The sequence below is a fragment of the Delphinapterus leucas genome, chromosome 13 (assembly GCF_059928025.1).
Source record: "Delphinapterus leucas isolate spDelLeu-1000000601 "Yukka" chromosome 13, BTC_Dleu_Yukka2, whole genome shotgun sequence".
Classification (NCBI taxonomy): Eukaryota; Metazoa; Chordata; class Mammalia; order Artiodactyla; family Monodontidae; genus Delphinapterus; species Delphinapterus leucas.
In genome coordinates, this window is record NC_143141.1 from 58464096 (window position 1) to 58490801 (window position 26706).

Genomic DNA, 26706 nt, shown 5'->3' on the forward strand with positions numbered 1-26706 from the left:
ACAGCTGCGTACTTGTCTCTTGTACAGATTAACCATAATTGATTCAACTGGCTTTCTATTGACGAAATATATAAATCATTTCCAGAGTCTTCTGCTATTAAGAACAGTGCTCCACAATCCCACTACTGGGCATATACCCTAAGAAAACCATAATTCAAAAAGAATCATGTACCACAATGTTCATTGCAGCTCTATTTACAATAGCCAGGACATGGAAGCAACCTAAGTGTCCATTGACAGACGAATGGATAAAGATGTGGCACATATGTACAATGGAATATTACTCAGCCATAAAAAGAAATGAAATGGAGTTATTTGTACTGAGGTGGATGGACCTAGAGACTGTCATACACAGTGAAGTAAGTCGGAAAGAAAAATAAATACCATATGCTAACACATATATATGGAATCTAAAAAAATAAAAAATGGTTCTGAAGAACCTAGGGGCAGGACGGGAATAAAGATGCAGACGTAGAGAATGGACTTGAGGACACGGGGAGGGGGAAGGGTAAGCTGGGAAGAAGTGAGAGATTGGCATGGACTTATATATACTACCAAATGTAAAATAGATAGCTAGTGGGAAGCAGCCGCATAGCACAGGGAGATCGGCTCGGTGCTTTGTGACCACCTAGAGGGGTGGGATAGGGAGGGTGGGAGGAAGACGTAAGAGGGAGGAGATATGGGGATATATGTATACGTATAGCTGATTCACTTTGTTATAAAGCAGAAACTAACACACCACTGTAAAGCAATTATACTCCAATAAAGATGTTAAAAAAAAAAACCAATTGGATAGGTTAAAAATGTTATATAAATTTATATTTCTTTTAAAAAAACAGTGCTGCAGTAGAGATCCTTGAATTTTCCACATGTGCAAGTATTCCTAGATACAGATACCTAGGAATGAAATTACTAAATTAAAGGGTATGGTGCATTTTTTTGTTTTGAAAGCTACAGCCAGGTGGCAAGGTTTGTTTTTGTTAGCATTTGCCTGTAATATCTTTATTTTAATTCTTTCTCTGTCCTTTTGTTTTAGCTATATCTCTTATGTCAGATTTTCTTTTTCTAATCTAAGAGTTTATATCTTTTAATAGGTGAATTTAACCCATTCATATCTGTGATTACCATATGTTTAGACATAATCCTGTAGCCTTATTTTTTATTTTAGTTGTACTAATGTTTTATTTTAGTTGTACTAATGTTTTATTTTCTTCCTTTTTAGCTTTTTATTGGATCAGTTGGTTTTCTTTATGTAATTTTTTTCCTTCCAGTATCATTCGAAAATTACACGTTTGTGTCTTTTCTTCTGATGGTTACCCTTAAAACTGTAATAACCATTTAAAACATTTTTTTCAACATACAGAGCAGTGCTGTCCAGTAGAACTTCCTGCAGTGCCAAAAGTTCTGTTTCTGTGCTGTACAATATGGTAGCCACTAGCTACTGAGCACTTGAAATGTTGCTAGTGTGAAACAGGAACTGAACTTTTAATTCTGTTTTAGTAGTCACAGTGGTTAGTGGCTACTGGACAGCTCAAATCTAGAGTGAGTTACTCTGTTTCCATCCTCGTAAAGTGCGTTAGCCTGCGCACATGTGCCTTTGCTCACTCAAACACACACACACACCCTCCCTGCCACCACTTCCCATATAGAAAGAAATCACTAAGATTTTTACTCCAGAATACCTTATTTTACATTATGTATCAAAAAATTATTCATCCTTAAGTTTTGTTGGTTCCTTTCCTCACTATGTTTTATACATCATGTCCACCTTTTAGATTCCTTTTTGATTTTGTTGGAGTCCCCAGTTTCTCTTTCAGAAACTGGCTATACATGGTAAAATTTGGGTCCTTGCTTTTCCATCTCTGTTTTGCTCCTGAATGCTAGTTTGAATGGATATAGGATTCTTTGTTTAGAATCAAGTTTCCATTACAACTTTGAAGGTAAAGTTCTAATGTGTTTTAGTATCGAGTTGAGAAGTCTGATGACCGTCTAATTTTCAGTCCTTTTCTCAGGCAATCTATTTCTGAGTTTGGTTTCTTTCTGTATATTTTTAGGTTTTCTCTTTATTAGTCTCTGTTCTTTTCTAGAACTCATTTTTTGTTATATGTTGGAATTTCTAGATTCTCCACATATCAAAAATTTTCTCTTTATACTGTTAACTTCTTTGCCTTTTTGTTTTCCATTTCCCTTGGAATATCAATGTCTTTTGTTACATGCAATGCAAATGAAAAGCCCTTTATTATTGCTATCAATTTACTATGGTGTTTCGTGTTTTGATTGTGTATTAAAATATAATCATGTTGTGTTTTAAAAAGAAAAAACTTCTTTGTCTTTTTACAGTACACTTTGGGATAAACCCTTGAGTCAGTTTTCCAGCACACTAATTAGAACTTCTATTTTATTGTTTATTTTGACAATATTTTTATATTTCTAAGATACCTAATCACTTCTTTAAAAGAGTGTCAAGGGCTACATAAAACAATAGTCTCTCAGGGAGGGAGCAGTTTTACTAAGAATGAAGTCTTATGTTACATTTTCTTCGCTTTCTACAGTGTTTTGTTAGGAATGGTGTTTCTCTTTCATGGCCTTAATTTTTCTCAAATGTAGTGTGATTTTTGGTGATTCATTTACTTTTGTATTTGATACTCCTTGTTTGCCCGTCTTCAGTTGCCTGCCTCTACTAACTGTGAGAAGCCAACTTGGAGGTAGGTCTGGTTTGTCTTTGGGGTGTAGGGGTTCTTTTCCTGTTTAATGGTGACCAGCTACCTAGGGTCCTACCCTCCTCTTAAGGCCTCTGTGAACTGAGGAGTAAAAACTCTTACTTTGGAGATCATTCCTCAGTGAATCATCCCAGGGAATTAGGTTTTCTTCTCCGTTTCTTTCTTCGCCTGTGCTTGTAGAAGTTTAACACTATTTCAAGCTTTGCTCTACTCATTCAACACGAGTATGATCACCAAACAGGCCCTGAGTTTTTTCCTCAGGCAAATTCTGGGGCAGCCAGTTGCAGCGGTGGATGAACTGCAGTGCTCTGACCTGTACCTGTCAGTGCTGTTTTCTCCTGTGTATTTTAGATTATGGTTTCTATGCTCTTGTTTCTTTGTAATCTTAATTTTACTTTCTATCTTCTAGAAAGTACCTAAATTCTCACCTTGTTCTAGAGCTATTATGGAGGTGTTTTATTAAAATGGCATTGCCTGGGACTTTCGGTTATTTGATTATGGTTTAGCATCCCTCCAAGCATTACTCATGATCATTTTAACGACTTGACTAATCTGACCATTATTTTAATTTGCATTTACATTTTTCCATCTTTGCTGCTGTACTTTTTTATGTAGGATTTCTTACATATTGGATTCAGATTGGCCTATGGGAATATTTTGGACATTTGGACGTAATGAAAATCAGTAAGTGCACTTAATCCAAAACACAAATGTTAATATACAATTTTTGTGTTTCAAGGACCTATGACCATATAAAACAAAGTTATCCCTGGGGTGCTTGGATCAGGGAGATGTCGGAACCAGGAGGTTTTGCCTGAAGTTCCGTATCAGAATAATCTGGGGATTGTTTTCAAAATACTTAGTAGATGCTATAAAACTTGTATCCTCATGTGATGCCAGTAATTTCTCTCCCCCTTAAGTAGTTCAGATTGTGTTTTCCAGTGAAAACACCTGAAACTCACCTGAAGCCATTTCACATTTTTCTGGTCTAAGGAAATGTGTTTAGCACTTTGCTGGAATTAATGCATTCCTGTTTAAGAAATTTGTTTGCTGCACTTGGCTAAATTGATCACCATGAGAACAGAAAATAGTATAGGCAAAAGCTGAAGGGTATGCTTTTCCAGAACAGCTACTTTTAGGGATTATTCATGCTTCAGTTTCTGTAGGTAAACAGCCTTGCTCTCAAGAATCTTACCCTCGATTGATTGATTGATTGATCTCCTACTTTCTTTCCTTCCTTTGGAGGGGTGGAATGGAGAAAGGATAGCAGGCTTGCTGGAAGCCCTCCATAAAATGTTCTTAATATTTCATAGCTCAAAGTCATTCCAATGAAGAGTTGTGTATTCTGTATGATACTTCAGATGGTACACTTCTGCACCAGTTTGTATTTCCACAAAAACATGATTTACAAACTCCTTAAAAATGAAAACTGCAAAAGAAGTCTATGTGACTGATTTAAAGAGCATCAGTTAAGGTTTTAGACAACTCAAGGTGAGTGTATGTTGTCAGCAACATGAACTAATTTCCTGTTCTGCAGTTAGCATGAAATTTTCATTGATACTTACATCAACATTCACAGTGTGGTAATCTGAACTGGTGGGTAACCAGGTGTGATTGCCTTCAGAAAAACCAGCATTTGAGCTATTGTCCCACTGCATTGGTGACTTTGAGAGAAGAGTATCCTATGTCAAAAGACCATAAAGAAAAAAAACAGTGGTCTGGTTATTAAAAGAAATGTAATTTGGCCATGATTTACTTCAGAAGTATTTAATTCCCTATATTTCTCAGCTAGTACTCAAATTCATTAGCATTCATAACGAAAAGGCCTTAATATTCAGTACATAAACCAGTTTTACACTTTCAACTGGAAAATAGTTAATGACATCTTGAGTGTAAATAAACTACTAACAACATTGATACATGCTTGGAATCTTTGCTGCTTTTCCCTAAAAATGAGTGATGTAGGATTTCAAAATGTGCCATTTACAAACTCATTATAATGTGATACAGTGATCGGTGAATTCAGGCATGCAGCCATGTACAGGTGAGCCTAGATTGTATCCTTTTTAGCCTGGTTATCGCATGAGTGCACACACAAATTTAGGAGCTTAAATAGAAAAGGTTTCATTGTGACTAAATATTAGGGAAATTGGATCTCACCATTGAAAGCTAACCATACAAATTATAGCTTCAAGGTCTTTCATCTGCCCAGCAACACAATTGTGAGATCCATAGCCTCAAACAAAAAACAAAATTTAAACTTCTCAGGCCTAAGGCTGTCCATTACATTTGTTAGCACAAGGATTCTTCCTTTTATGTTATGGCCAAGCGAGATCTAGCAATACAGACAAGCACTATAATAAATGTTCTTAACTCCATGTTTCGGGTAGAGGGCATTCGAAACTCAAAACATGGCTTCTTAAATGTTAGTGCATCTGAGAATCAGCTGGAAAACATCTTTGAAATGCAGATCCTGGGCTCTACACAAGAAATTCAGTTGTGTGGCTCAGCAAGCAGCATTTTTAACAAGCTCCCCAATCAAGAAAGCTGAAAAATTCTCACTGCCTAACAAACAGTGAGAAACAAAAGCTAAGGAACCATGATTTTCAGCAGCAGAATAGAAATAGTAAATTTTCTGATTTGGCAAAAAATGAGGATTTGGTGTGGTGCATGGTTAAGTTATATTAACTTACAACATCATAGGTTTCATTGAGATTTGTGGCTAAAATATTTCTCATTCCTATTTCTTCCCCGTAGTAAGTTATGGGAGTTCCAGGCAGTGTGAACACAAGCATGTTCATGACGTTGACATATTGTTTCCCCAGACGAGAAGTCAGCCGGTCATTGTCTGGTCCGCCAGTCTGAAAGGCAGATACTTTATTTTAAGAGCACAGCTCTATACAGAGTTTGCTGAAAGATTTACCCTATTTCACAAAAAGTCCACCAGGCAGAAAAACATGGTTAACCACGGGTACCTTCGTATCAGCAAGCCTGCGTTTGAGTCCTAACCCAGTTCCTTGCTGTACAATTGACCATCTGACTGACTTGGCCATTATGATCAACAAAATGGTGATAACAGCTTACTTCACGTTCATATTGCAAATAAGATGAAATGTATGAGGGTACATACTAATATTTTTGCACATTTGGATAAGAGAATATTGACAGGAAAGGAATAGGTGGAGGGGACCGGGGTGAGAGAAAGACTTCTGATCTGTCCCTTTGTGTATGTGTGATTTTTGAACTATTCAAAAAATTTTTAAGTTAAAAGGTAAATCAACTTTTACAAAAATATTTACAGTCTAAGAAGAAATTTTGTACAGGACTTTGTATTTTTAAATATATTTCTTTGTTAAATGTTCTGATTACATATTTTAACATCTAGTCCTTATTTAAGAGTTTATTTAAATCACCTAACCTTTCCATTTTACAAATGATGAAACAAGCTCTGAGAGACTGCATCATTTATTCAGGTCAAGGTCATGAGGCAGAACCAGCCTTTGAACTTGAGTCTGAGAACATGAACTTGGTTGTTAGAATTCAGGAAAAAGGGAGCTTGCTTTTTTTATTCTTTAGATTTACTAAAACTGTCTTTACAATTATCTTTTTATAGACCATTGTATTTTTCTATTTTTATGGCCAGAAAATTAGGTCAAACTTTTCCACCGTTTATTCTTTTCATTATCTCAAAAGCATCTGACAAGAAACCCTGTGATTTCTCAAGTCTTCTGAACCTAGATCACTTTTCTTTCTCAGAACTGAAATCAAGATTAGCATTGGACAGAGATCAGGGCCTCTCACAGGCTGAGATCCAGTTGCCTATGATATGAGACTTTGAGTATATGAAAAAACGTGCTACAACTACATTATAAAATTTGTATAGAGAGGGGGTACTTCTGGAATGGTAGAGTAAGGACCTCCAAAAATCTCTAGCATGAAAGGAAGGAGAATGCTGGCAAAAACTGTAAAAATCCACTTTTTCAGAACTTGGAAATGAAAGGCTTACAACAATACAAGGAGTGTTCAGGAAAAACAGCTTGATCTCAGAAGAGGAAGCTTTGTATCATTTTAACTGGCCATAATCTCATGCCCCTCCACTCAGATTCAAGATAGCCTTGAAAACCAACAGAAAATGTAAAACCCAGCAGCCTAGTAGCCACTGGAGGACCAAAATAGGTTTTGAGTTCATCAAAAGCTCCATCTCTAGAGAACTGGCACTGTTCGACCTTCCTAGCAGCTCACTTTTGGTTGGGTTTTTTCTTTATCTGGTCTGACTCAAAGCTAACTGTGCAGATTGTCTTATCCCCAAGGCACTTGCCAAAAACAATCAGCAGCAACTGGTTATCAATACCTGCCTGAGGCGGCGTTCGTTACCAACCTGGGCTAAACAGAGACTGACCCAAAAACTTCCAAGTTAGAATAAGATGACCGTAAGGCTCTGACATCTCCCTGGAATCTAAAAGCCTACACACGTGCACAGGGCTGCACAGGTAGCCAGGGGAGCCCCAAGAATCTAATCTCTCCCCTCTGGCTAACCCTGAAACTCAAGCAGAAAGGAAAGACTAAGGCGGAGCTGTAAGCTGCCTGCCAAAGTGTTGAAAGCATGCCCACCCCGCACACAGCCCCTCAGCAAAGGCTGGGAGACTTACAGGTTCAAGGCATCTAAGGAATCTTAACAGTCACTAGCTGACCAAGCAGAGACGTCAATGGTCACACGCAACAGGTAACACAGACGTTACAGAATTAATCCAAGAAAGTCACTGAAGAAACAAAACACTGGAGAGGGGGGAATGTGATCTCCAAAATTTCTATACTTACTATTTAAAATATCCAGTGTTCAACAACAACAAAGAAGAATACAAGACATGCAGAGAACCAGGAAAGTATGGCCCATACAGAGGGGGGGAAAAGCATCAACAGAAAACTTGGCTGAGGAAACCCAAACATTGGACTTAGTGGACAATGACTTTAAATCAGCTCTTATACGCGTGTTCAAAAACCTAAACAACATCTACAGGATTCTTTAAAAGTATGTGAACAATGCCTTATCAAATACTGTCAATAAAGAGAAATTATGAAAAAAATTACAGTTGAAAAATACAATAAAGGAAGTGAAAAATTCCCTCGACGGGCTGGACAGATTTGAACTGGCCAAGGACTCAGCAAATGAGACAGACCAGTTGAAATTATCTAGTCTCAGAACCAGAAGGAAAAGAATGAAGAATGACAAGAACCTGGTCAGGAGCTGGGATGCATCTGGCTCACTAAATCACAAAATGAAGGAAAGGTGAAGGTCACTTAGAGACAAATGTGCCCCTTGTTTCAGAGGACTGTTCAGCAAGCACACCAGCCCCGTATGCTGAGCTGCGCATAAGGACTTACCATCCAATTAGGCCATTTTCCTTCTGGCATGTTTTCCATCCAGGATGTGATAACCTCAAACACACTGTTCCCAGAAGGCATGTCTAGTTTACTGAGGTAACTGTTGAAGGGAAAATCTGCTTCTTGGATAAAAGGCAGACCGTAGTACATCATGGTCTTGGCAATGTTCTCTCCATGGGCTTCAGTCCCCATGAACCTGTAAGAGTTGGCAGTGCAGTGACATCAGGGCCTGTCGGGACTGGGAAAGCGCTTTGCAGCTGCTGTGTCTCATGGACAGGGTGTTGGGAGGTGAATGCATACTGTTAACAGTATTGGCTAGGGCTCACTGGGAAGCAGAATCAAGCCAGATGACTAAGAAGTGGCACACTGGGTCACCTGGCAATTTCTCATATTAAACCCAAAGACTAGCTTAATACTAAGCCATGTCTAAAAGAAACACGTTTGGATCTCAGTCAATACTGTTCTTCTCTTTCTAACTCTGAATGAAACTCAGTAACTTGCAGGAAGACTTTATTTAGCAATTCTCATCACTCCACTTAGAATGTACAGTATATGTCTGCATATAAGGTAAGAGGGGTTCCCCCAAATTCCCCTTGTATTGGAATCCCTATAAAGTCTCACTTTATTATTGGGGTGCACTCTCAGTTGTTGAGAACCAAACACTCTTCAGGGAAGACATATGAGCCTGAAATGACCCACATCAGTGCTGGTTTTAGCTGTTTGAGACATTACATTAATGGATAAGTTACATAGTATCTGGAGCTCGCGTGTTTCAGTTCCAGTCCCATCTCTGTGGCCACTACCTATGTGACCATTACCTGCATGCTCAGAGTCTCAGTCTCCTCATCTGTAAAGTGGGAATAGTGATCAGAGGACCTACTTTAAGGAGAAGAAATTTCTTGAACTCCTTTTCCACTGATTCTATTGGGTAATCTATATAAACACAATAAGAGTTAAATTCATTGAGTGTTTATTATGTGCCAGGCATTGTTTTAAGTGCTTCACAGACATTATCTCATGTAATCTCACAACAACCTTATGGGGGTGTCATCATCACTTTTTAATTGTTGAGAAAACTGAGACATGTTAACTAACCTAACAGCTAACAGTTTAGTTGGAACCATTTGCATGCTAACAGGTCAAATAATGATAAAAAATAGTAATGGTTAATGACTAACCTTTGGATAATATATTATCTTTTAATTAATCTTCACAAAATTCCTGTGAATGAGTACTGCGGGATTTGCTTCATTTTACGAAAGAGGAAACAAAATCAGCAAAGTTAAGGAACGTGAGAGACTATACCAGGCCCTAGCATAACTGAGTTATGATACATTGTAATTACGCGGTTTATTAAATTATAACTGAATCTCTTAAGAATGCTTGGTTGTGAGGGATAAAGTGCAGATCACACACTGCGCCCGTGGTTACCTGTATCTCCCAGGCTCCCTGCTGTACTGGTCCATTGTCTGTCGGAAGCTGCGGACAATGTCGTGCATTCCCACCTGCGTGGTGGTGAAGTCATGGTATAGCTCCGAGTAGTGAGTGACTGTGTCCTTTGAAAACAGGACAGCATGGTTACCATCATGTCAAATGCCCATAGCTGGCCTCATGTGAATACGAACTGTCTCTTCAAAGGGCTCAAGCCGAGACACACATGCTCAAAGATGGTCCTAGGACTTACGCTGCTCAAGGGAATTTGTGGATGGAAAAGAACATTAGAAACTATTAGTGTTTCATTTTGTGTATAAATTATTAACTAAAATCTAGTAAACAAGTTAAATTTTACCAAACACCTAAACACTGATTACAAATGTATTTAATAAAATCCTCCTAAACATTTTATTGTCCCAAATACACCAGACATTTTTAAAGGCAAACAAAACAAATTATCTTAATTATAGAGTGTATTATTACATTATCTGCTTACAAAACTATTAATATCATGCATTTAAATTTGTTTCTTTACCATTTCTGTCCTTTATTCTTACCGTTATACTTTTCCAGGGTTTTAGTAATTTTTTGTGATACTCATTCTCTGCCTTCCTAGGGTTACAGTAATCTTCTGGAATCAAAGTAAAAGATTATGTCTAATACAGGCTCAGTTTGTAAGTCCTGGGTTAGGACGTGGACAGGCTAGAGAGTCCATGAGTTGCTATCCATTCAGTGGACCCCTTTTTTATAAGTGATTTTCCCTTGCTAGATCAAGGGAAGTTTTTTGAAATCTTAGATGTCTTCCAGAAATTACATGTTATTTAAGTTTTTCTTGGGTAGCACACAAAACCCATTGTTCTGATCATTTGTCTTGACTGGAAACATATGCCTGTCTTAGGACATCTTATTATAATTAGCAAGGTTATTTTGAGATTTCTTCTCCTCCAAGGATAAGTGCTTCTCTTTGGGACAACTGACTAATACACGACCTTTTTTCCCCTTCATTTTTCCTTTCTACTGGAAATCATGTGCAAAAAAAAAGCTTAATCATAAACTTTGGTTCATGACATGGTCTCATAATTAGCCCATGCGTGGCCAGCTTCCCTTTGTTACTCAGGACTATCAAGCTGGTGACCATATGAATTTAATTTTACTTTCTAAAAAGGGCATCATGCTATATATAATAATTTTAGATTTTTTTGCTACACGTTATATCACTAAGATTGACCCATATTGCTGTGTCACTATAATTCATTTATTTTGACATTTCATTGTGTAAATGTACAAATCCGTTATTTTGGAATGCATTTTAGGACTACTGTCTACTTGGCCATTGAAAACAGAGAGACTGTAGAATGGTGGTCAACTAGAGGAGTGAGGGGGGCATGGGATTATTACTCTCTCACGTGTGACATGGGAGGAAGGTTGAGAACCACTGGTGTGGAAGCACAAAGAGCCCAAATTCTGTAGCAGGCTTGGGTGGAATTCTGTTTATCACCTCTGTCACCCTGATAAATTAATTTCTCTAAGATTTGCTAAATGGGGATCATGAAACCTCACAAGATGTTGAGAGAGTTAAATGGATACAACAAATAGCATACAACTGACACTCAGCAAGTGTTAGTTCCCTTCCCTTCTACCTGTGTGTCCTTTAATGACTACAAAAGCACTTGGGGAATTTAGGCCGCCTCCCCTGAGCTTGAGTGATTGACAAAATCACAGTAAGTTATGGCCTTCGGTGGAGTCCACACTGTCCATGCCCTCCAGAAACCTCGTCTTCGAGGGACTCCTATAGGGATCACTCAGGAGGAAGCAGTGGAAGGAAATATCTGGTCACATGCATTCGAAACTCCTGTATTTTCTAAAGAAAATGATTCAAAACACTTCCCTCTGGTAAGTGGTGTCTCAGGCTAAAAAAGACAACACTCTGATGACATTTTCAGAAAAAATATATACATATATAACATTTTTAAATATATAAATATATGTTTATTTAAAAATATATTTTTAAAACATATATACGTATATGTTTAAAACTTTACCGGTACTTGGTTCTTATTCACTTGGGCCTCGTCTCTCAGATGCTTTGCTTCTAGAAGAAATTGAACAGCATCGAAGCTAAAGCCATCGACACCCTTTGAGAGCCAAAACTGTATAATTTCCTAAACATGAAGAAGCGAAACACCTGGTTACGTTAACCACACATTGTTGTCATAAGGTTTAATAAAGGCCTTGTCTGTTAATGACTTCCATCATAAAACAGTCACCTCCACATATAAAACAAGCACAGCACTCGTATTCTTACCTATTTAGCACCACAGTGTCTGAGCATAATGAACTTTGAATAACTGCATTTATGGGCTCCCATTCTCTCATATTTGAGTTCAGAATGTTACATTTGTAATTGATGCTATGAGCATGTTCCCAAAGTTTAAAGAATCCACTCAAAATGAAAGATGGGACTCAAGAGAAACTGGGAACGTAGTTCATCTGCCCCATGCCCAGTTCCTTCCAGGTCACTCCGAACAGAGAAAATCACCAATTAAGCGCCCAATCATGAAGGGCTCTTCCACCAGACTGGGAGATTGTGGAGGGAAAGAACTGCAGCTTTTATTTCTGCTTCCCTTGCCACTGACCCAGCAACTGTTATTTAGTGAACCAGTCGTGGAATGAAAGAATGAGGTATCAAGGCTGAATGAGTCAAACATGGTGTGACACTGTTGGGACACCAAAGAAGTACAGCATGTTCCCTGGCTTCGAGGCATCTACAGAGTAGTTGGGGACACATGAGACATGAGAGAGTTACCTAACACAAGGCAGGACACGGTTCAAAATCATGGGAGGAGATTACTCTGCATGACTATTGGACCTCCGAGAAGATCAAATTTAATATGGGTGGGCACAGCCAAGCAAGGAAAAGCTAGAGCTTGAACTTGGCTGGTGGGATGTGATCAGGAAGTGACTCTAGAAGAACATTCTGGACTGTTTGGGGTACAGCATGGGTCAAGCATGGAGGCAGAGGATGACTTGGCCTGTATTGGGGCAGTTAGGAGGACCAGGTGACCTTGAAAAGCAGAGGGCCTAGTCTCAGCTCCCCTCGCATGCCAACCCCTCCCAGCTGGGCCTACTCCTGTACCCACCAAAAGCCACCCTCCTGCAAAGGGGCAGTGGCTCTCCCTGCTCTCCTTTCAGCTCAATCCTTGCTGAAAGGAAGGTTTTATAGGAATGTGTATATCACATTAGAGCAGAACCACCCGTAATTTAAAGTAGTGGAGTGAAGAAGCCAATTCTCACCTAGTGAGGGGAACAGAGCTATAGATCCCAAATAAGGACTGTTCCCAGAATCACTTGCTTGATTCAAAGTATGTTTCTTGTATCTACATGTGCATATGGAGCCTGGAGTGCTGCCGTTCAAGGCTCCCAAAAGTTTCTCTTTTTAAAAAATATTTATTTGGTTGCACTGCGTCTTAGTTGCCACAGGTGGGCTCCTTAGTTGTGGCATGTGAACTCTTAGTTGCGGCATGCATGTAGGATCTAGTTCCCTGACCAGGGATCGAACCCAGCCCCCTGCATTGGGAGCGCAGAGTCTTATCCAGTGCACCCCCAGGGAAGTCCCAACGCTCCCAAAGGTTTCTACAGGCTGAACGCAAGGCTGATGTCAGCCTCTTCAAGGTGAGATTTTGAATGGCAAAGCTTGAACAAATTTTTCAAATGTAAGAGCAGGCTCTGCTGCTGACAATCCTCATCTTGACCACAGTTGACCCAAATACCCTTAAGCTGGCCTTACCCAGTGGAATTTTTCTTTGGGGCACAAAACCCACAAATTTATTCTTATCTAGCATCCTTCTTCACAAATTCGTTCATTCATTCAATAAGTATTTGGGTTCCAACTAGGGACCAGGCACTTAGCTAATAAGCCTTGGTACTAGAACCATGAGCAAAATACAACACAACATAAACACAGTCCTAGGTCTCACGGATTTTTTAAGAATCCTTAGCTGGACAAATATTAATGCAAAAATATTTAAATCACAGACACGATGAAACTTTGAAGGAAAGGAGCTTTGGTTACACAAAGCTTACACAAGGGGGTGAAAGAGCAGGATTTGCTAGGGAGGTCAGCGCAGCAGGATGGCGGGAAGGGAAGGCAGTTGGTTAGAGATTCAGCTGGAGAAGTCACCAGATATGAAGGCGCCTCATTTGTAGAACAGGATCTGCAGAATTGCCTCATTTGTAGTGGGCTCTAAGGGCCCACTTAGCGTGAAGCTAACGAAGCTGAAGCTTCAGGACCCTTCACTGCATGGGCTCCTACCCACATTCGCTTTTCATTCTAAATGAGCACTCATTCTTCTGCACCTAATTTTATACTCTTTTCTTCTTTTTCATTTCAAAAAGTCCCCCAATTCTTACAAGCTTCAGATCCCACGCAAACCGGGTCCACCCCCAGGTGGCGCTGTTCTCTACAAGCGGGAACACTGGAAGGGGCTCTAGGTGGGGGTGGGGCACAAATAACTGTAATCCATCCAAGCAGCCTCTGAAAAAATGTGGGGAAACATTAAACACCATGCTGCTGTAAACATTAAGCTTTTGGTCACTGATTTCCTAAAATAAAGCTACTCATTTTCTTCATGGGGTCCTCATTCACTCTGGGGATCTCAGCATTGCTAACTATTAACCCAACATTAAAGAATGAATGAGGAACGTGTACGCCAGCGTAGGCACACGGCCCCGGCAGGGATGTTCACTGTAGTCCAGGAAGAGATGTTATCATTGTTTGATGAAACAAAACAGCAAAAGTTGGATGCTCGTTTTTGAGAGTCATTTTAAACGCTGAGGTTTTCACCCAGATAATCCAAAATTTGCTCTTGAAAAAGATTTGCTTCGTGCTATTTATTCTCAACCAGGTGAAAAAAGACAGCTCCAGATTTTAATGGTTAACCCTCTCTTTATGCCAATTAAGCTCCCCCAGGGGCCAGATGCGGAAATGGGCAAGGAGCCTGGTTCCGCCAGGTCTGGGTGACCCACGTAGGGACAACAGGACTCTGGGGACAGTACACTGTGTTCCCGATTTCTGACTAACTCCCATGACATCACACAGTCCTGTTCCACCAGGCACATTTTCATTCTTTTCTCCTTAAACAACTTGCTGCTCTGAGTGAAAAAGGAATCAGTTCAGCATTACACCAAGTCCCCTACATATGAACCTTCAGGTTGCGAACTTTCAAAGATGCGAACGTGCGTTCGCATGTACAATCACGTAAGTTAGTTCATGCGTCTGGCATACATTGTCACGTGCATGCCTCCTCTACATGTGGTTGTGCTTTTGCGTACTTTACTGTACAGTACTGTATAAGTACAGTATCCTTACTGGAGATATGGGAAGAGGATGAGAGCTGCTACCCAGACATCACTGGATCGTTTTTTCAAGAGGGTAGATAGAACTGAATCCAGCGAGGAACCAGAACCTGTGCCATCAACATCAGGCGTGAGTGAAATTGCAGCTTCAGCTCTACCATCTGCCACCCCCTCTCCCTCCTCCAGTCAGTAACTCTTCTTGCCTGTTCACTCCACGCCAGCCTCTGTATGCCGGCTGTTGCACTGTACTGCTGTAGTTTTCAAGGTGCTGCACTGTAAGATTTAAAATGTTTTCTTTATTTTTTGTGTTTGTTTTTTATGTATTATTTGTGTAAAAAGTATTATAAATCTATTCCAGTACAGTATTATATAGCTGACTGTATTAGTTGGGTACCTAAGCTAATTTTGTTGGACTTAACAAACCAATTGGACTTACGAACGCGCTCTCGGAAGGGAACTCGTTCGTATGTAGGGGACTTACTGTATTGATATCCAAATTCTCGAAACCTCGAGGCAAATCTTTCCTTTTGAGATGACTGAAGTTACTGGGCCCATTTACCTAAAAAGACAGGTTTGGAACAGAGAAAAGCTCTGCTCTTACATGTGATGATATATAAGACATCCTCTTGATAATGACATAAATCCCAGGTCATCCATCTCAAGAAGGAATGAGAAAGCACAGGCTATTTCAGAAGGACAGAGAGAAAACCATATCCTCTGCTTATAAGCAAGGAAAGTAAACCAAGCCTACTGCTCTCCAGAAACCTGGGTAAAATTCTTTGTTAACTCTTCCAGAAGCAGGATACATAGATCATGGGCTCCAGAATCTGACCCATCTGGGTACCATCCCATCTCCCCCACTGTCCAGCTGCATGAGTTAGCTTACCTGCATAACCTCCAAAAACCTTCGTTTCCTCATCAATAAAATAATACCTGCCTTGCAGGAATTCTGTGAGGATTAGGGGTACTGCTGCCAGAGTCAACTGACGCTTTGGTCTTTATATTACCTGATCTCTCTGCCATGTCTGACAACACAGACTAACCTTGTTGTCTAGAAATACTCATACGCCTTGGCTCTAGGATACCCCGCTTCTGGTTTGCTAGTCCTCTGTCTGCTCAACACCCCTTTAAATATTAATACTCCTTGGGGCTCCATCTTATACGCTCTGTTCATTTCGCTTCACAACAGTATTGACTCATTTATCTATCATTTATTGATTATTTAACAAGTATTAATGCTTATACAAAAGCAACACACTGTCCTAAGTGCTTTACAAAGGTTAAACCATTTAATCCCCAAACAACCCCACAAAGTATGTACCATTATTATTCCTATTTTACCATCGGGGGAATTGAGGCACAAGGAGATGATGTACCTTGATCAAGGTCACACGGCAATAAGTGGTGCGTCAGAATTGGAACCCTGTGTGGCGCCTTATCCATTTGTTATCTGGCCTTCCTTTACTTTTATTTTTTTTAGTTGCAGGACCTGCTACACCTGGCCCTCATTTCCACATGACAACAACCCCTACGAGCTAAGTGACAACTGGCCCCCTTGTTCACCTCAGCTGGCCCAGTCCTCTCACTGATATTACCTACCTGACCTCTGTGGGCATTGTCCACGTGTCAACAAATCCCAAAGTCTTATCTCCAGACCAGACCTTCCCCTGAGTTCCATGTCATTATATCCAGCTATCCACTGAGCACTTGGATGTCTCTCAGAGAGCTCAAACTCTGCATGACTGAGACCACCCCCCGCCACCCCTGCTCTTCCCATGTCTCCCATACCAGGAAGCAGTCCCACCACCCAGCCAGCATTCAAATCTGAAACCTGGGAGTCACACTGGACTCCTCTCTAAGGCCTGATGATGCCTCTGCAACCCCACCACCCTCACTGGCCCAAAGCCCCCACCATTCTTTCCTGGTCACTGTACCATCCACCTCCCTGGTCCCTCCATCTTCGAACCTGCCTTACTCAAGCCCCTTCTCCACAACCAGATTGATTTTTCCAAATGCAAATCAAAAATTATTTCCCTGCCCAAGACCTTTTAAACCCAATGCTACCGTGGCCTCCAATGCCGCTTATGACCTGGTTCCTACCCTCCTGTCTCATCTCGTCCTGTCACCCCACCCCCACCCCTGGACAACATGTCTCCGTATTGGACAACTCCCAGCACCTTCACTGTGCCGTGATCCTGCTTCCTCTCTGTGGGGAACGCTCCCACCTGTGTCTCTTCTCTCTCTTTTTTTTTTTTTTTTTTGCAGTACGCAGGCCTCTCACCGCTGTGGCCTCTCCCATTGCGGAGCACAGGCTCCAGACGCGCAGGCCCAGCAGCCATGGCCCACGGGCCCAGCCACCCCGCGGCATGTGGGATCCTCCCAGACCGGGGCACGAACCCGCGTCCCCTGCACTGGCAGGAGGACTCCCAACCACTGCGCCACCAGGGAAGCCCTCTTCTCTTGGCTCATTCTTACTCATCCTCTAGGTTAACACTGCTTCCTCTGTAAAGCGTACCCTAGTCTCTCCCACTCTGTGTCCAGGTTAGGTGCCTGCCCTGCATTCTCCTACTTCCCACTGTCATGACCACTCAGCACACTTTATTGTAATTTCCTGTTTGTCTACCTCCCCCTCCAGAATATAATATAATATTATAGCCTGTGATGGCCACAACATGGGCCCATATTATCAACCATCATACCCTGGCAAATGGCCAATGCACAACACATACTGTTAAATGAGGGAATGATTTAGAATGAAGTGCATGGCATACAGAACATGCAGTGATGAGCACGAAGCACAGAGCTGGTTTATAAAGCAGGTAATGAGTAAATTTTATTTTGAATTGAGCTGCTTCTCTCCAGCAATACCATGCTTAATAGGGGCAGAGCAGAGCCAACATTTATGCTCTGATTCCATCTTAAGCCAGGAGGGCACCTTGGTTCCCAGTCCCCAGCTGCCATGAACATACTACTCCCCTACACCAGGGCTCAGCCTTCCCATGTGGTGGTTTCAGGGTCACACTGAGCCCCAGACATGGGGCCAGGCCATCGGAGTCTCCTCCCTGCTCTACAGCTCATCCATTGGTCACTTCACCTCTCTGGGCCTCAGTTTCCTCATTTGTCAAGTAAGGGATTTGGAGGGCAAGTAAAAACCAAAGTGATCGGAAAAGTATAAAATGCTAGACAGGGGCTTCCCTGGTGGCGCAGTGGTTGAGAGTCCGCCTGCCGATGCAGGGGACACGGGTTCGTGCCCCAGTCCGGGAAGATCCCACATGCCGCAGAGCGGCTGGGCCCGTAAGCCATGGCTCCTGAGCCTCTGTGTCCAGAGTCCCGCAACAGGAGAGGCCACAACAGTGAGAGGCCCTCGTACCACAAAAAAAAAAAAAAATGCTAGACAAATATAAGCTCCCACCTCCTCTGAGGAAACCTCCTGACTTCTCCAGCTGAAAATGCTCTAGCCCTGAGAGGTTCGGAGCAGAGCCAAGTCCCAAACGGCCAGTGCAAGGCAGGGGGAGGGGGGAGGACTAAGAGGAGAGAAGGGTGCTCCTTGCTGCCCTGCCAGCCTCCCACTGTGCAAATAAGCTGAAATCGGATGGGAGCCCAGCAGAAGAAGGCTCAGACTCTGAGTACAAGCTGGTCTGCAAGCAGGGCTCATTCCAAATGCCTCCCCACCAAGACTCTCAGCGTTGCAAATTATTAACCTGCTTAACTCTGCTGCAGAGGTAAGTGCTGCTGGGGGGAAGGAGGGTGTCGGAAGCCCCTTCATCTGAAAGGTCCCTTTCCATGAGCAAAGAACTTTCCCTTACAGCTTTCAGCCTTTCTTATTTACTTCTAATAAGAAGTCTTCTAAACCAGCCTTACAAAAATGTCTAACCTCTCAACCAGAGGCAATAATGATTCATCTCAAGAGGGATTTCATCCTGCAGGTCCAGTAAATAAGACTCCTATTCACATACTCCACTACCTGGATGCCTGCAAGAGAACAGCTGGGTTAGCCAAAAAAGGATTTATGTATTGCTGGCACATTTTGGCAAAATTTATCACACTTGTCTACACATCTCCAGACAATCCATCAACATTGTTACAACGAGCCTGGAGAAATCCACTGCCAGATAAAACAACTGGTTTATATTCCCATTTATGAATTTCCAATTGAAAACCTCCTCGCAAAAACTATGCAGAGGAGTTCCCTGGCGGCGCACTGGTTAAGAATCCGCCTGCCAACGCAGGGGACACGGGTTCGAGCCCTGGTCGGGGAAGATCCCACATGCCGTGGAGCAACTAAGCCCGTGAGCCACAACTACTGAGCCTGTGCTCTAGAGCCAGCGAGCCACAACTACTGAAGCCCCTGCGCCTAGAGCTGTGCTCCGCAACAAGAGAAGCCACCGCAATGAGAAGCCCGCACACCGCAACGAAGAGTAGCCCCCGCTCACCGCAACTAGAGAAAGCCTGCGTGCAGGAGTGAAGACCCAACACAGCCAAAAATTAATTAATTAATTAATTTTTAAAAAACTATGCAGGAAAAGTGAAACACACAGAGAGAAGTAGTTTGCCTCAAATCAGGTGTGGAGTTGTGGCTAAGAATGTGGACTCCAGAATCTCAGTGCTTGGGTTTGAATCCTGTCCCCTCATTCCCAAGGTGGGTGATGTCACCTCTCTAAGCCTCAGTTTCCTTCTCGGTAAAATGGTCATAAAATCTCTTAAGTTAGGCTTCTTCTGAGCATTAAATGAGATGATCCAGGTAAAGCACAAAGTAAGTGCCTAATGAGAGTGGCAGGGGCCCAAAGAGGGGGTGTGAGTAATGCAGATGATCTTCAGCGATGGAGAAGAGGAGAGTCCACACTCCAACAGAGAAGCTTAAAACTAACCCCTAGTTAGCTGGCTGACCACGTCTACCTCCCCTCTCCCAACTGAGACAAGGCTGCCTTGACAAGGTGCCTACTCCTCGAGGTCGCAAAGCAATTCATCTAAATTCTGGAAAACATATATAGTAAAAATAGTCTTAGAACTAAGGAGTCTATAGGAATATATTTAACAAAGGAAGTGCAGGACTCGTACACTGAAAACATTGTTGAAAGAGATTAAAGGAGACCTTAAGTAAGTGGAAAGACATCCTGCATCCGTGGATCAGAAGACTTAATATTGTTAAGACGGCAATACTCCCCCAAACTGATCCATAGATTCAATACAATCCCAGCAGGCTTATTTGCAGAAACTGACAAACAAATAATAAAAATTCATAGGGAAATGCAAAGAACCCAGAATAGCCAAACAGTCTTAAAACGAAGAACAAAGTTGTAGAGTTCACACTTCCCAATTTCAAAACTTACTATACAACTATAGTAATCCAGACAGTACTGGCATAAGGACAGACATATAGATTGATGGAACAGAACTGACAGTGTAGAAATAAACCCCGACATTTATGATCAATTGATTTTCAAAAGGGTTCTAAGATAGTTCGATGATGAGAGAATAATCTTTTGTAAACGCATGCTGCCGGGATAACGGGATAGCTACGTGAAAAAGAATGAAGTTAGACTCCCTATCACCATATACGAAAATGAACAAAAAATGCACCAGAGACCTAAGTGTAAAAGCTAAAACTACAAAACTCTTCCAAGGAAAACATGAGTTAAATCTTCATGACCTTGGGTTAGGCAATGGTTCTTAAATGTGACACTAAAAGCATAAGCAAGAAAAGAAAAAAACATAAATTGGACATCATAACAGTTAAAGACCCTTGTGCTTCAAAGGGCACCATCGAGAAAGTAAAAAGACAACCTACAGAAAGGAAGAAAATTAACTGCAAATCACGTATCCAGAATACATAAAGAACTCTTACAACCTGACAAAAAAGACAAATAACACAATTTTAAATGGACAAAGGATGTGAATAGACATTTCTCCAAAGAAAATATACAAACAAGCTATAATCACATGAAAAGATGCTCAACATCATTAGCCATCAGGGAAACGCAAATCCAAACCACAGTGAAATACCACTTCGCACCTACTAGGATGACTGTAGTCAAAGATACAGACAATAACAAGTGTTGGTGAGGATGCAGAGAAATTGGAAACTTCATATACTGCTAGTAAAAATGTAAAATGGTCCAGCTGCTTTGGAAAACAGTTTCTCAAATAGTTAAATACAAATTATAAATATAGATACAAATCATAGACATTTAGATAGGTACTGTATGATTCCATTTATATGAAATGTCCAGAACAGGCATATCCATTGAGGCAGAAAGTAGCTTAGTGGTTGCCAGGGCCCAGGGGCAGAAAATGAGGGGACCATGGGAGTGACTTGGAGTGGGTATGGGGTTTCTTTTGGAGGTGATGAAAATGTTCTGAAATCAGTAGTGATACTTGCATTACTCTGTGAATGTACTAAAACCACTGACTTATATACTTGAAAGTTGTGAATTTTATGGTACGTGAATTATACCTCAATAAAGCTGTTATTTAAAAACAAAACAAGAACAGACTAAGGGGTGCAGGTGTTGTCAGTGACTCCAACTTGGCAGCCTGCATCCTCTCTATTTGGCTGATGTGGTGAACTGTAGAAAGGGACCCACGGCTACCTGTCCCGTTCTGTTTGGGTCTCCTCCTGACCTACCTCAGAGCACTACCCCACTAACCTAAATTCTTGCCCATCAGAGCCGAAGCAGCAGCAATAATGGAAACAACAATATGGCTAATGTTTATTGTGAATTATGTGCCACGTGCTGCTGGAACTGCCACCACACAGGTGTGAGCCCCATCAGCTCTCACCTGGGGCGCTGAGGGAGCTCTCCGTCCTGTCTCTAACTCAGCACGCGTCCCTTACAGCAGCATCCACGGCCCCGCGGCATCAGCTCCCACCCTCGTTTTTGCACCCCAGCTCCCTTACTCTCTCCCTCATTTCACTGCAGTGCATTGGTGGGGTTGCCAGATAAAATACAGGACAACCAGTTACGTCTTCATTTCAGATAAACAGTGAATAATTCTTTAGTAGAAGAATGTCTCAAATATTGTACTTCTCTGTTTAACTGAAATTAAAATTTAACTGAATGTCCTGTAATTTTACTTGCTGTATCTGGCAGCCCTGCACACCGGCCCCCAGGCCGTTTCTAAAACACGTGGAGCTCAGTCTCCCCCAAGAATTTTGCATTTGCTCTTCTCTCTGCCTGAAATTCTCTTCCCCCAGATGTTCACATGACTCCCTTTCAGATGTCAGGTTTTTGTGCAAATGGGACCTCAATATAGTGGTGTCTCTGAGCCAACTTCTCCCTGGCACTCCGAGGCTCTTTACCCTAAGCCTTCATCACCACCTGACATGTTATATATTTAGTTGTTAATTGTCTGCCTTCCCCTCAGGATACTGGGAATTCCTTGAGGGCAGGGCTTTGATGCCCTGCTGCATTCCCATTGCTTAGAACAGGACCTGGCATGGAGCAGACAATAAGTTGATATTTACTGAGTGAATACAGAAGTGTTTTGCATGGGTTATCTCATCTAATGTTCCTAAAAGTTCTCTGAGACAAAGACTGCAATCAATCCTGTTTCATGGATGAGGGATCCAAGACACACAAAAGCCAAATAACTCGCCCAGAAGCCCCCTGCAGCCAGTGGTGGGCTGGGTCCGGACACAGGAGCTGGACCCCCGAGCCCCCGTTCTGGCCCCGCCTCACCGCACCAGCTCATTGTCACAGGCAGATGAGCACCTCACAGCTAAGCCAACAGGCGTTTCTGCCTCCCTCCCACTTTGATTATTTGGGTTAGAGGAAGGAAGGAGCCACTGACATACCTAAGAGTCTGTATTTGCTTCAGACACCTTAATCCCAGAACTGAATTGCACTGCTTGATTTTGCCCGCATAATTACTGTTTTTTAACATGAAGTATATCGAATAACCATTTAAGCACCCATGTAACAGAGAAGTTTGCGTGGGTGTCTATACTCACTTTTATTTCTTCTTGAACATCAGGATTACGGAAATTTAAATCAGGTTGCTCTTTCATAAACTGATGAAAATAGCATTGGTTTCGTACTTCATCAAAGTGCCAACTGGAGTTTCCATATACACTTAACTAGCAAACAGAAAATAGCAAATCAGTTGCTTAGCACGGTTCCTATGATGGTATCGCCCACAAAGGAATGATCATTGCCATCCCTGCCCCTTGAGGACTGAGTGCACAAATCCCCAGAATTTTTTTTCTAGCGGGAGCACTAGGTAAATTAATTCCCAAAAATGCCATCCACTGGCCTAATGCCCCACAAGTGTGGTTGTGATGTGCTTGTACAGTAGAAGCTGTTCCCAACAACCACAACATGAAACCAATGCTCTCAAAGGCAGGACAAAGGCCAGCTTAAGGAGCAGACATTTCTAATATATTTTCTTGAATCTTCTATCCAGGCTCTGGAATCCTGTTTGTGAAGAAAAGCAAATGGTGGCCAATTTGGGAGAAAGACATATTGTATTGGTCTTGGAGCTTGAATCCAGAGAGAGCAAGTGTTTAAACTGTATCCTTAGAAAAGTATTAGAATCATTCAAATTAAAACTCTACTAGTCCTCGGGAATAAAAGAAATCTAGCAACTTCAAGTGTTGGTTCCCAGCTGCGTTTGACATGGGTGCGGCTTTCCTCCTTCTAGAAATGCTCATGTCCGTGGCATTTCCAGAAGGAGGAACTTGTGTGAGGGTTCCTCAGGGCTCTGTCTTGAGCCATTTGTTCATTTCACACTAAAGAGAACATCTGGACAGCATTTACAAACTGAGGGATTTTGCATAATATTTTCTTTTTAGTTGGAAGACCTAGTCACACTGGGTCCACATTTCCATGGCAACAACTGGCCCAAGCTAAGTAGTAGCTGACGCCTTTTGAGGAAACATACTCTCGCCAGATCACCTCATGGCCCACCTGGATACAAACCAGGATAAGATTTTTACAGTATATATCAGTATACAGAAAGACCAGTATACAAAATACAAAAACAAAACAAAACAAGAACTCCACAAATCTATTTCAAAGGGACAAACAATCCAACAAAAAACTGGGGAAAGAAACCATTAAACAGGTGTTCCACAGAAGTGGAAGCTCAAGTGAATAAATGGATGAAAAGGTGTTCAACATCATTAGTAATTAGGCAACTACTACATTAATAACTAGGAATTAGATAAATCATTAGCAATTAGAGAAATGTAAAATTAAGACCTCAGTGTAATTAGATAATAATCATTAGCAATTAGAGAAATGTAAAATTGAGACCAATTTACGTTCACTTGGTAAAAATTAGACTAGATCCAGTCCACAGCCCTTTCATGTATTAGTTGTGAACCAGGGCCATGCGCTTAACATTTCTCTGCCTTGGTCTATTCTCTGCAAAATAGGAATTAAAGCCTAACTCATAAGATTGTAGGCTGAATTAAATAAACTAATGAATATAAAACACTTAGCACAGAGCCTGGCACACAGTAAGCATCTAGCAAATGTTTGCTAATGTCATCATCACTTTCAAAGGTGGTGGATCAGGGAAAAGAAAAATTAGGGACGTGAAAGTGCCAGGACTTGCTAAAGGCCTGTTCACCAGGCTGCACATTAGTGCCATTCATGGAACCTGGGATACGGGAGGTTGGAGGAGAAGATCACACAGTCGGCTTTGACACGTGTCCTTTGAGTGCCCTTGGGTCATCTAAAAGTTGATGCCCAGGAGTCAGCCTCTTTAAATGTTTATGGAGGTCAAGAAGGAGGCCCTGGAGGGGGGACAGATGATCCAGAGGAAAAGGCTCCGCAGAAAGCAGGAGAGAAGGTGAACTAGAGTGGGCAGAGGGACTGTCCTGGGACAAGAGTAGAGTTGCCAGATAAAATATAAGACATCCAATTAAATCTGAATTTCAGATAAACAACAAATACTGTTTTAGTGTAAGTATGTCCCATGCAATATTTTACACTAAAAAATTATGCACTGTTTATCTAAAGCTCAGATTTCACTGGGCTTCCTGAATTTTCATTTGTAAGTCTGGTAACCCCAGACAGGAGAGACATGGTCTCAGCTGCAAAAGAAGGGACTAGGAAGAGGGTGGGAATGGGGGCAGGTGTGATGGCTTCTGTTCTTTAAAGTAGAGTTTGCTGCCGAGAGTGATAAGATGGGGAGAAGGCAAGAGGCGGGAGGGTATGTTGATCAGCTGGATTTAGTAAACTTCCCCCAAACGAATGGCTGGATCAGTTCAGGTGGGGACAATGAGTGTGTCCAGAGGCTTCGATACCGAGGTTCAGGTAAAGAGAAAATGGATGGTTGGGTTTATTTATGGCTAGTGTTTTGTTCGACAGTGGAGTCAAAAAGCCAGAAAGGCAAAGGGGTCTGAAGAGTAGCAAGACAGTTACTGAACAAATAGGACATGGAGTTTAAGCTGGACAGAGTGGGAAGTAAAGGAAGAAGACATTAATAGAGAGCATAGGTTTTAATTTGCTGAAATACATCAGCTCTACAATAAAATGAAAAATCCAAATCCAAAATCAAATGATTAGGAGGCTTGGGACTTTATTTCTATTTCTTTGGGAAACTTGTTCCCCTTCCCATAAACTATACCCATCATTTTTTTTTCTTTTAACAGGGCTTTGTAAATAACCAGTTTAGTCACTAAAGAGCTGCCCATTTTCCCTCTGTAAATCAAGCACATCGGTACTTACCCAGTTGTTGGGCGGTATGGTTTTGCCATTTGCACGGGTACAGTCATGCCAGATATAATAATCAGTATATTTCCCTGTCCGGTTCCGACTCCATTGAAACCAAGCATGTTTATCACTGGTGTGGTTTGGTATGAAATCGATGATTAATTTTAAACCTGATGAATGAAAACATTTCAAATGTTAGGACAAGATTATATTAGAATAATGTAACAGTGAAGGAAAAAATGCTTTAAGTTAAGCATTTGGAGAAATGCTTTTCTTAACCCATCCCACCCACCTTCCATTCAATTTACCTTTATCATGTATGGCTGCAACCAGATTCTCAAAATTTTTCATTGTTCCGAAAATGGGATCGATTTCTCGGAAATCTTCAACACCATGTCGGAAATCTTTAAGGGATGATTTATAAAATGAAGTAATCCAAACAGTTTTTATATTTAAAGTTGTGATGTAATCTAGCTTATCTTGAATACCTGAATGAAAAAGTCAAAGCCATGAAAAATAAATAAAGTTTGGGTTTTTTTAGTTGAAGGATTAAAAATAAAAGGAATAGGTCTAAGATGGAAATATTTATATTGAGATAGAAATATTTAGAATTTGTTGAACATGGGTGAAATTCAAATAGCAAGGTCTAGTTCTACAAACAACAGCAAATTAATCTTCTAGCAATAACCTTTGACCTTTAACATGGATGCATAACATTTAAAAAAATCTGTCTGTGGCTTGTTCATTTTTTTTTTTTTTAAACATCTTTATTGGGGTGCTTGTTCATATTTTATACTTAAAACCAAGACTACACTATTGTTAATTTATTCTACACATGGTTTTTGAGCACCTAATCCAGGCCAGATGCTGGGCTAAGTGCCAAGGTACGAAGAAGAAGAATACATGGCCCCGGTGGTCAAGTGGGCCTGTGCTGCACTGTCCGGTGTGTAGCCACTTGCCATGTGGCTATCAAGCACTTGCAGTGTGACTAGTCTGAATTGAGATATGCTGTAAATGTAAAACACACGCTGGACTTTGAAGACCCAGTATGAAGAGAAAGAATGTAAAATAGCTCAGTTATATTTTTATATTGATTATATGTTGAAGTGATACAGTGGCTGTGTTGGAGTATACAAAGTATATTATTAAAATTA

General features: G+C 41.3%; 2 protein-coding genes across 3 annotated transcripts in view; one reads left to right on the top strand and one right to left on the bottom strand.

Moving 5' to 3' along the window:
- PREPL (prolyl endopeptidase like) overlaps positions 1 to 21805 on the top strand; it is a 78539-nt gene extending 56734 nt beyond the window's left edge. Inside the window, exon 15 of one of the 2 annotated variants that reach the window (XR_016395297.1) lies at positions 190 to 21805. The gene's annotated coding sequence lies outside the window, so the exon portion shown is untranslated. The remainder of the gene's footprint in view (positions 1 to 189) is intronic. The other variant, XR_016395298.1, reaches the window with a different exon arrangement.
- The window catches only part of SLC3A1 (solute carrier family 3 member 1), a 62096-nt gene that overhangs the window by 9773 nt on the left and 25617 nt on the right, over positions 1 to 26706 (bottom strand). The window contains exons 5-12 of the mRNA XM_089922365.1: positions 25861 to 26040; positions 25568 to 25722; positions 22843 to 22968; positions 11579 to 11698; positions 9534 to 9658; positions 8103 to 8298; positions 5414 to 5581; positions 4286 to 4402 (exon numbers count right to left, since the gene is read on the bottom strand). Coding sequence (XP_089778491.1) covers positions 4286 to 4402; positions 5414 to 5581; positions 8103 to 8298; positions 9534 to 9658; positions 11579 to 11698; positions 22843 to 22968; positions 25568 to 25722; positions 25861 to 26040 — 1187 coding nt within the window. The remainder of the gene's footprint in view (positions 1 to 4285; positions 4403 to 5413; positions 5582 to 8102; positions 8299 to 9533; positions 9659 to 11578; positions 11699 to 22842; positions 22969 to 25567; positions 25723 to 25860; positions 26041 to 26706) is intronic.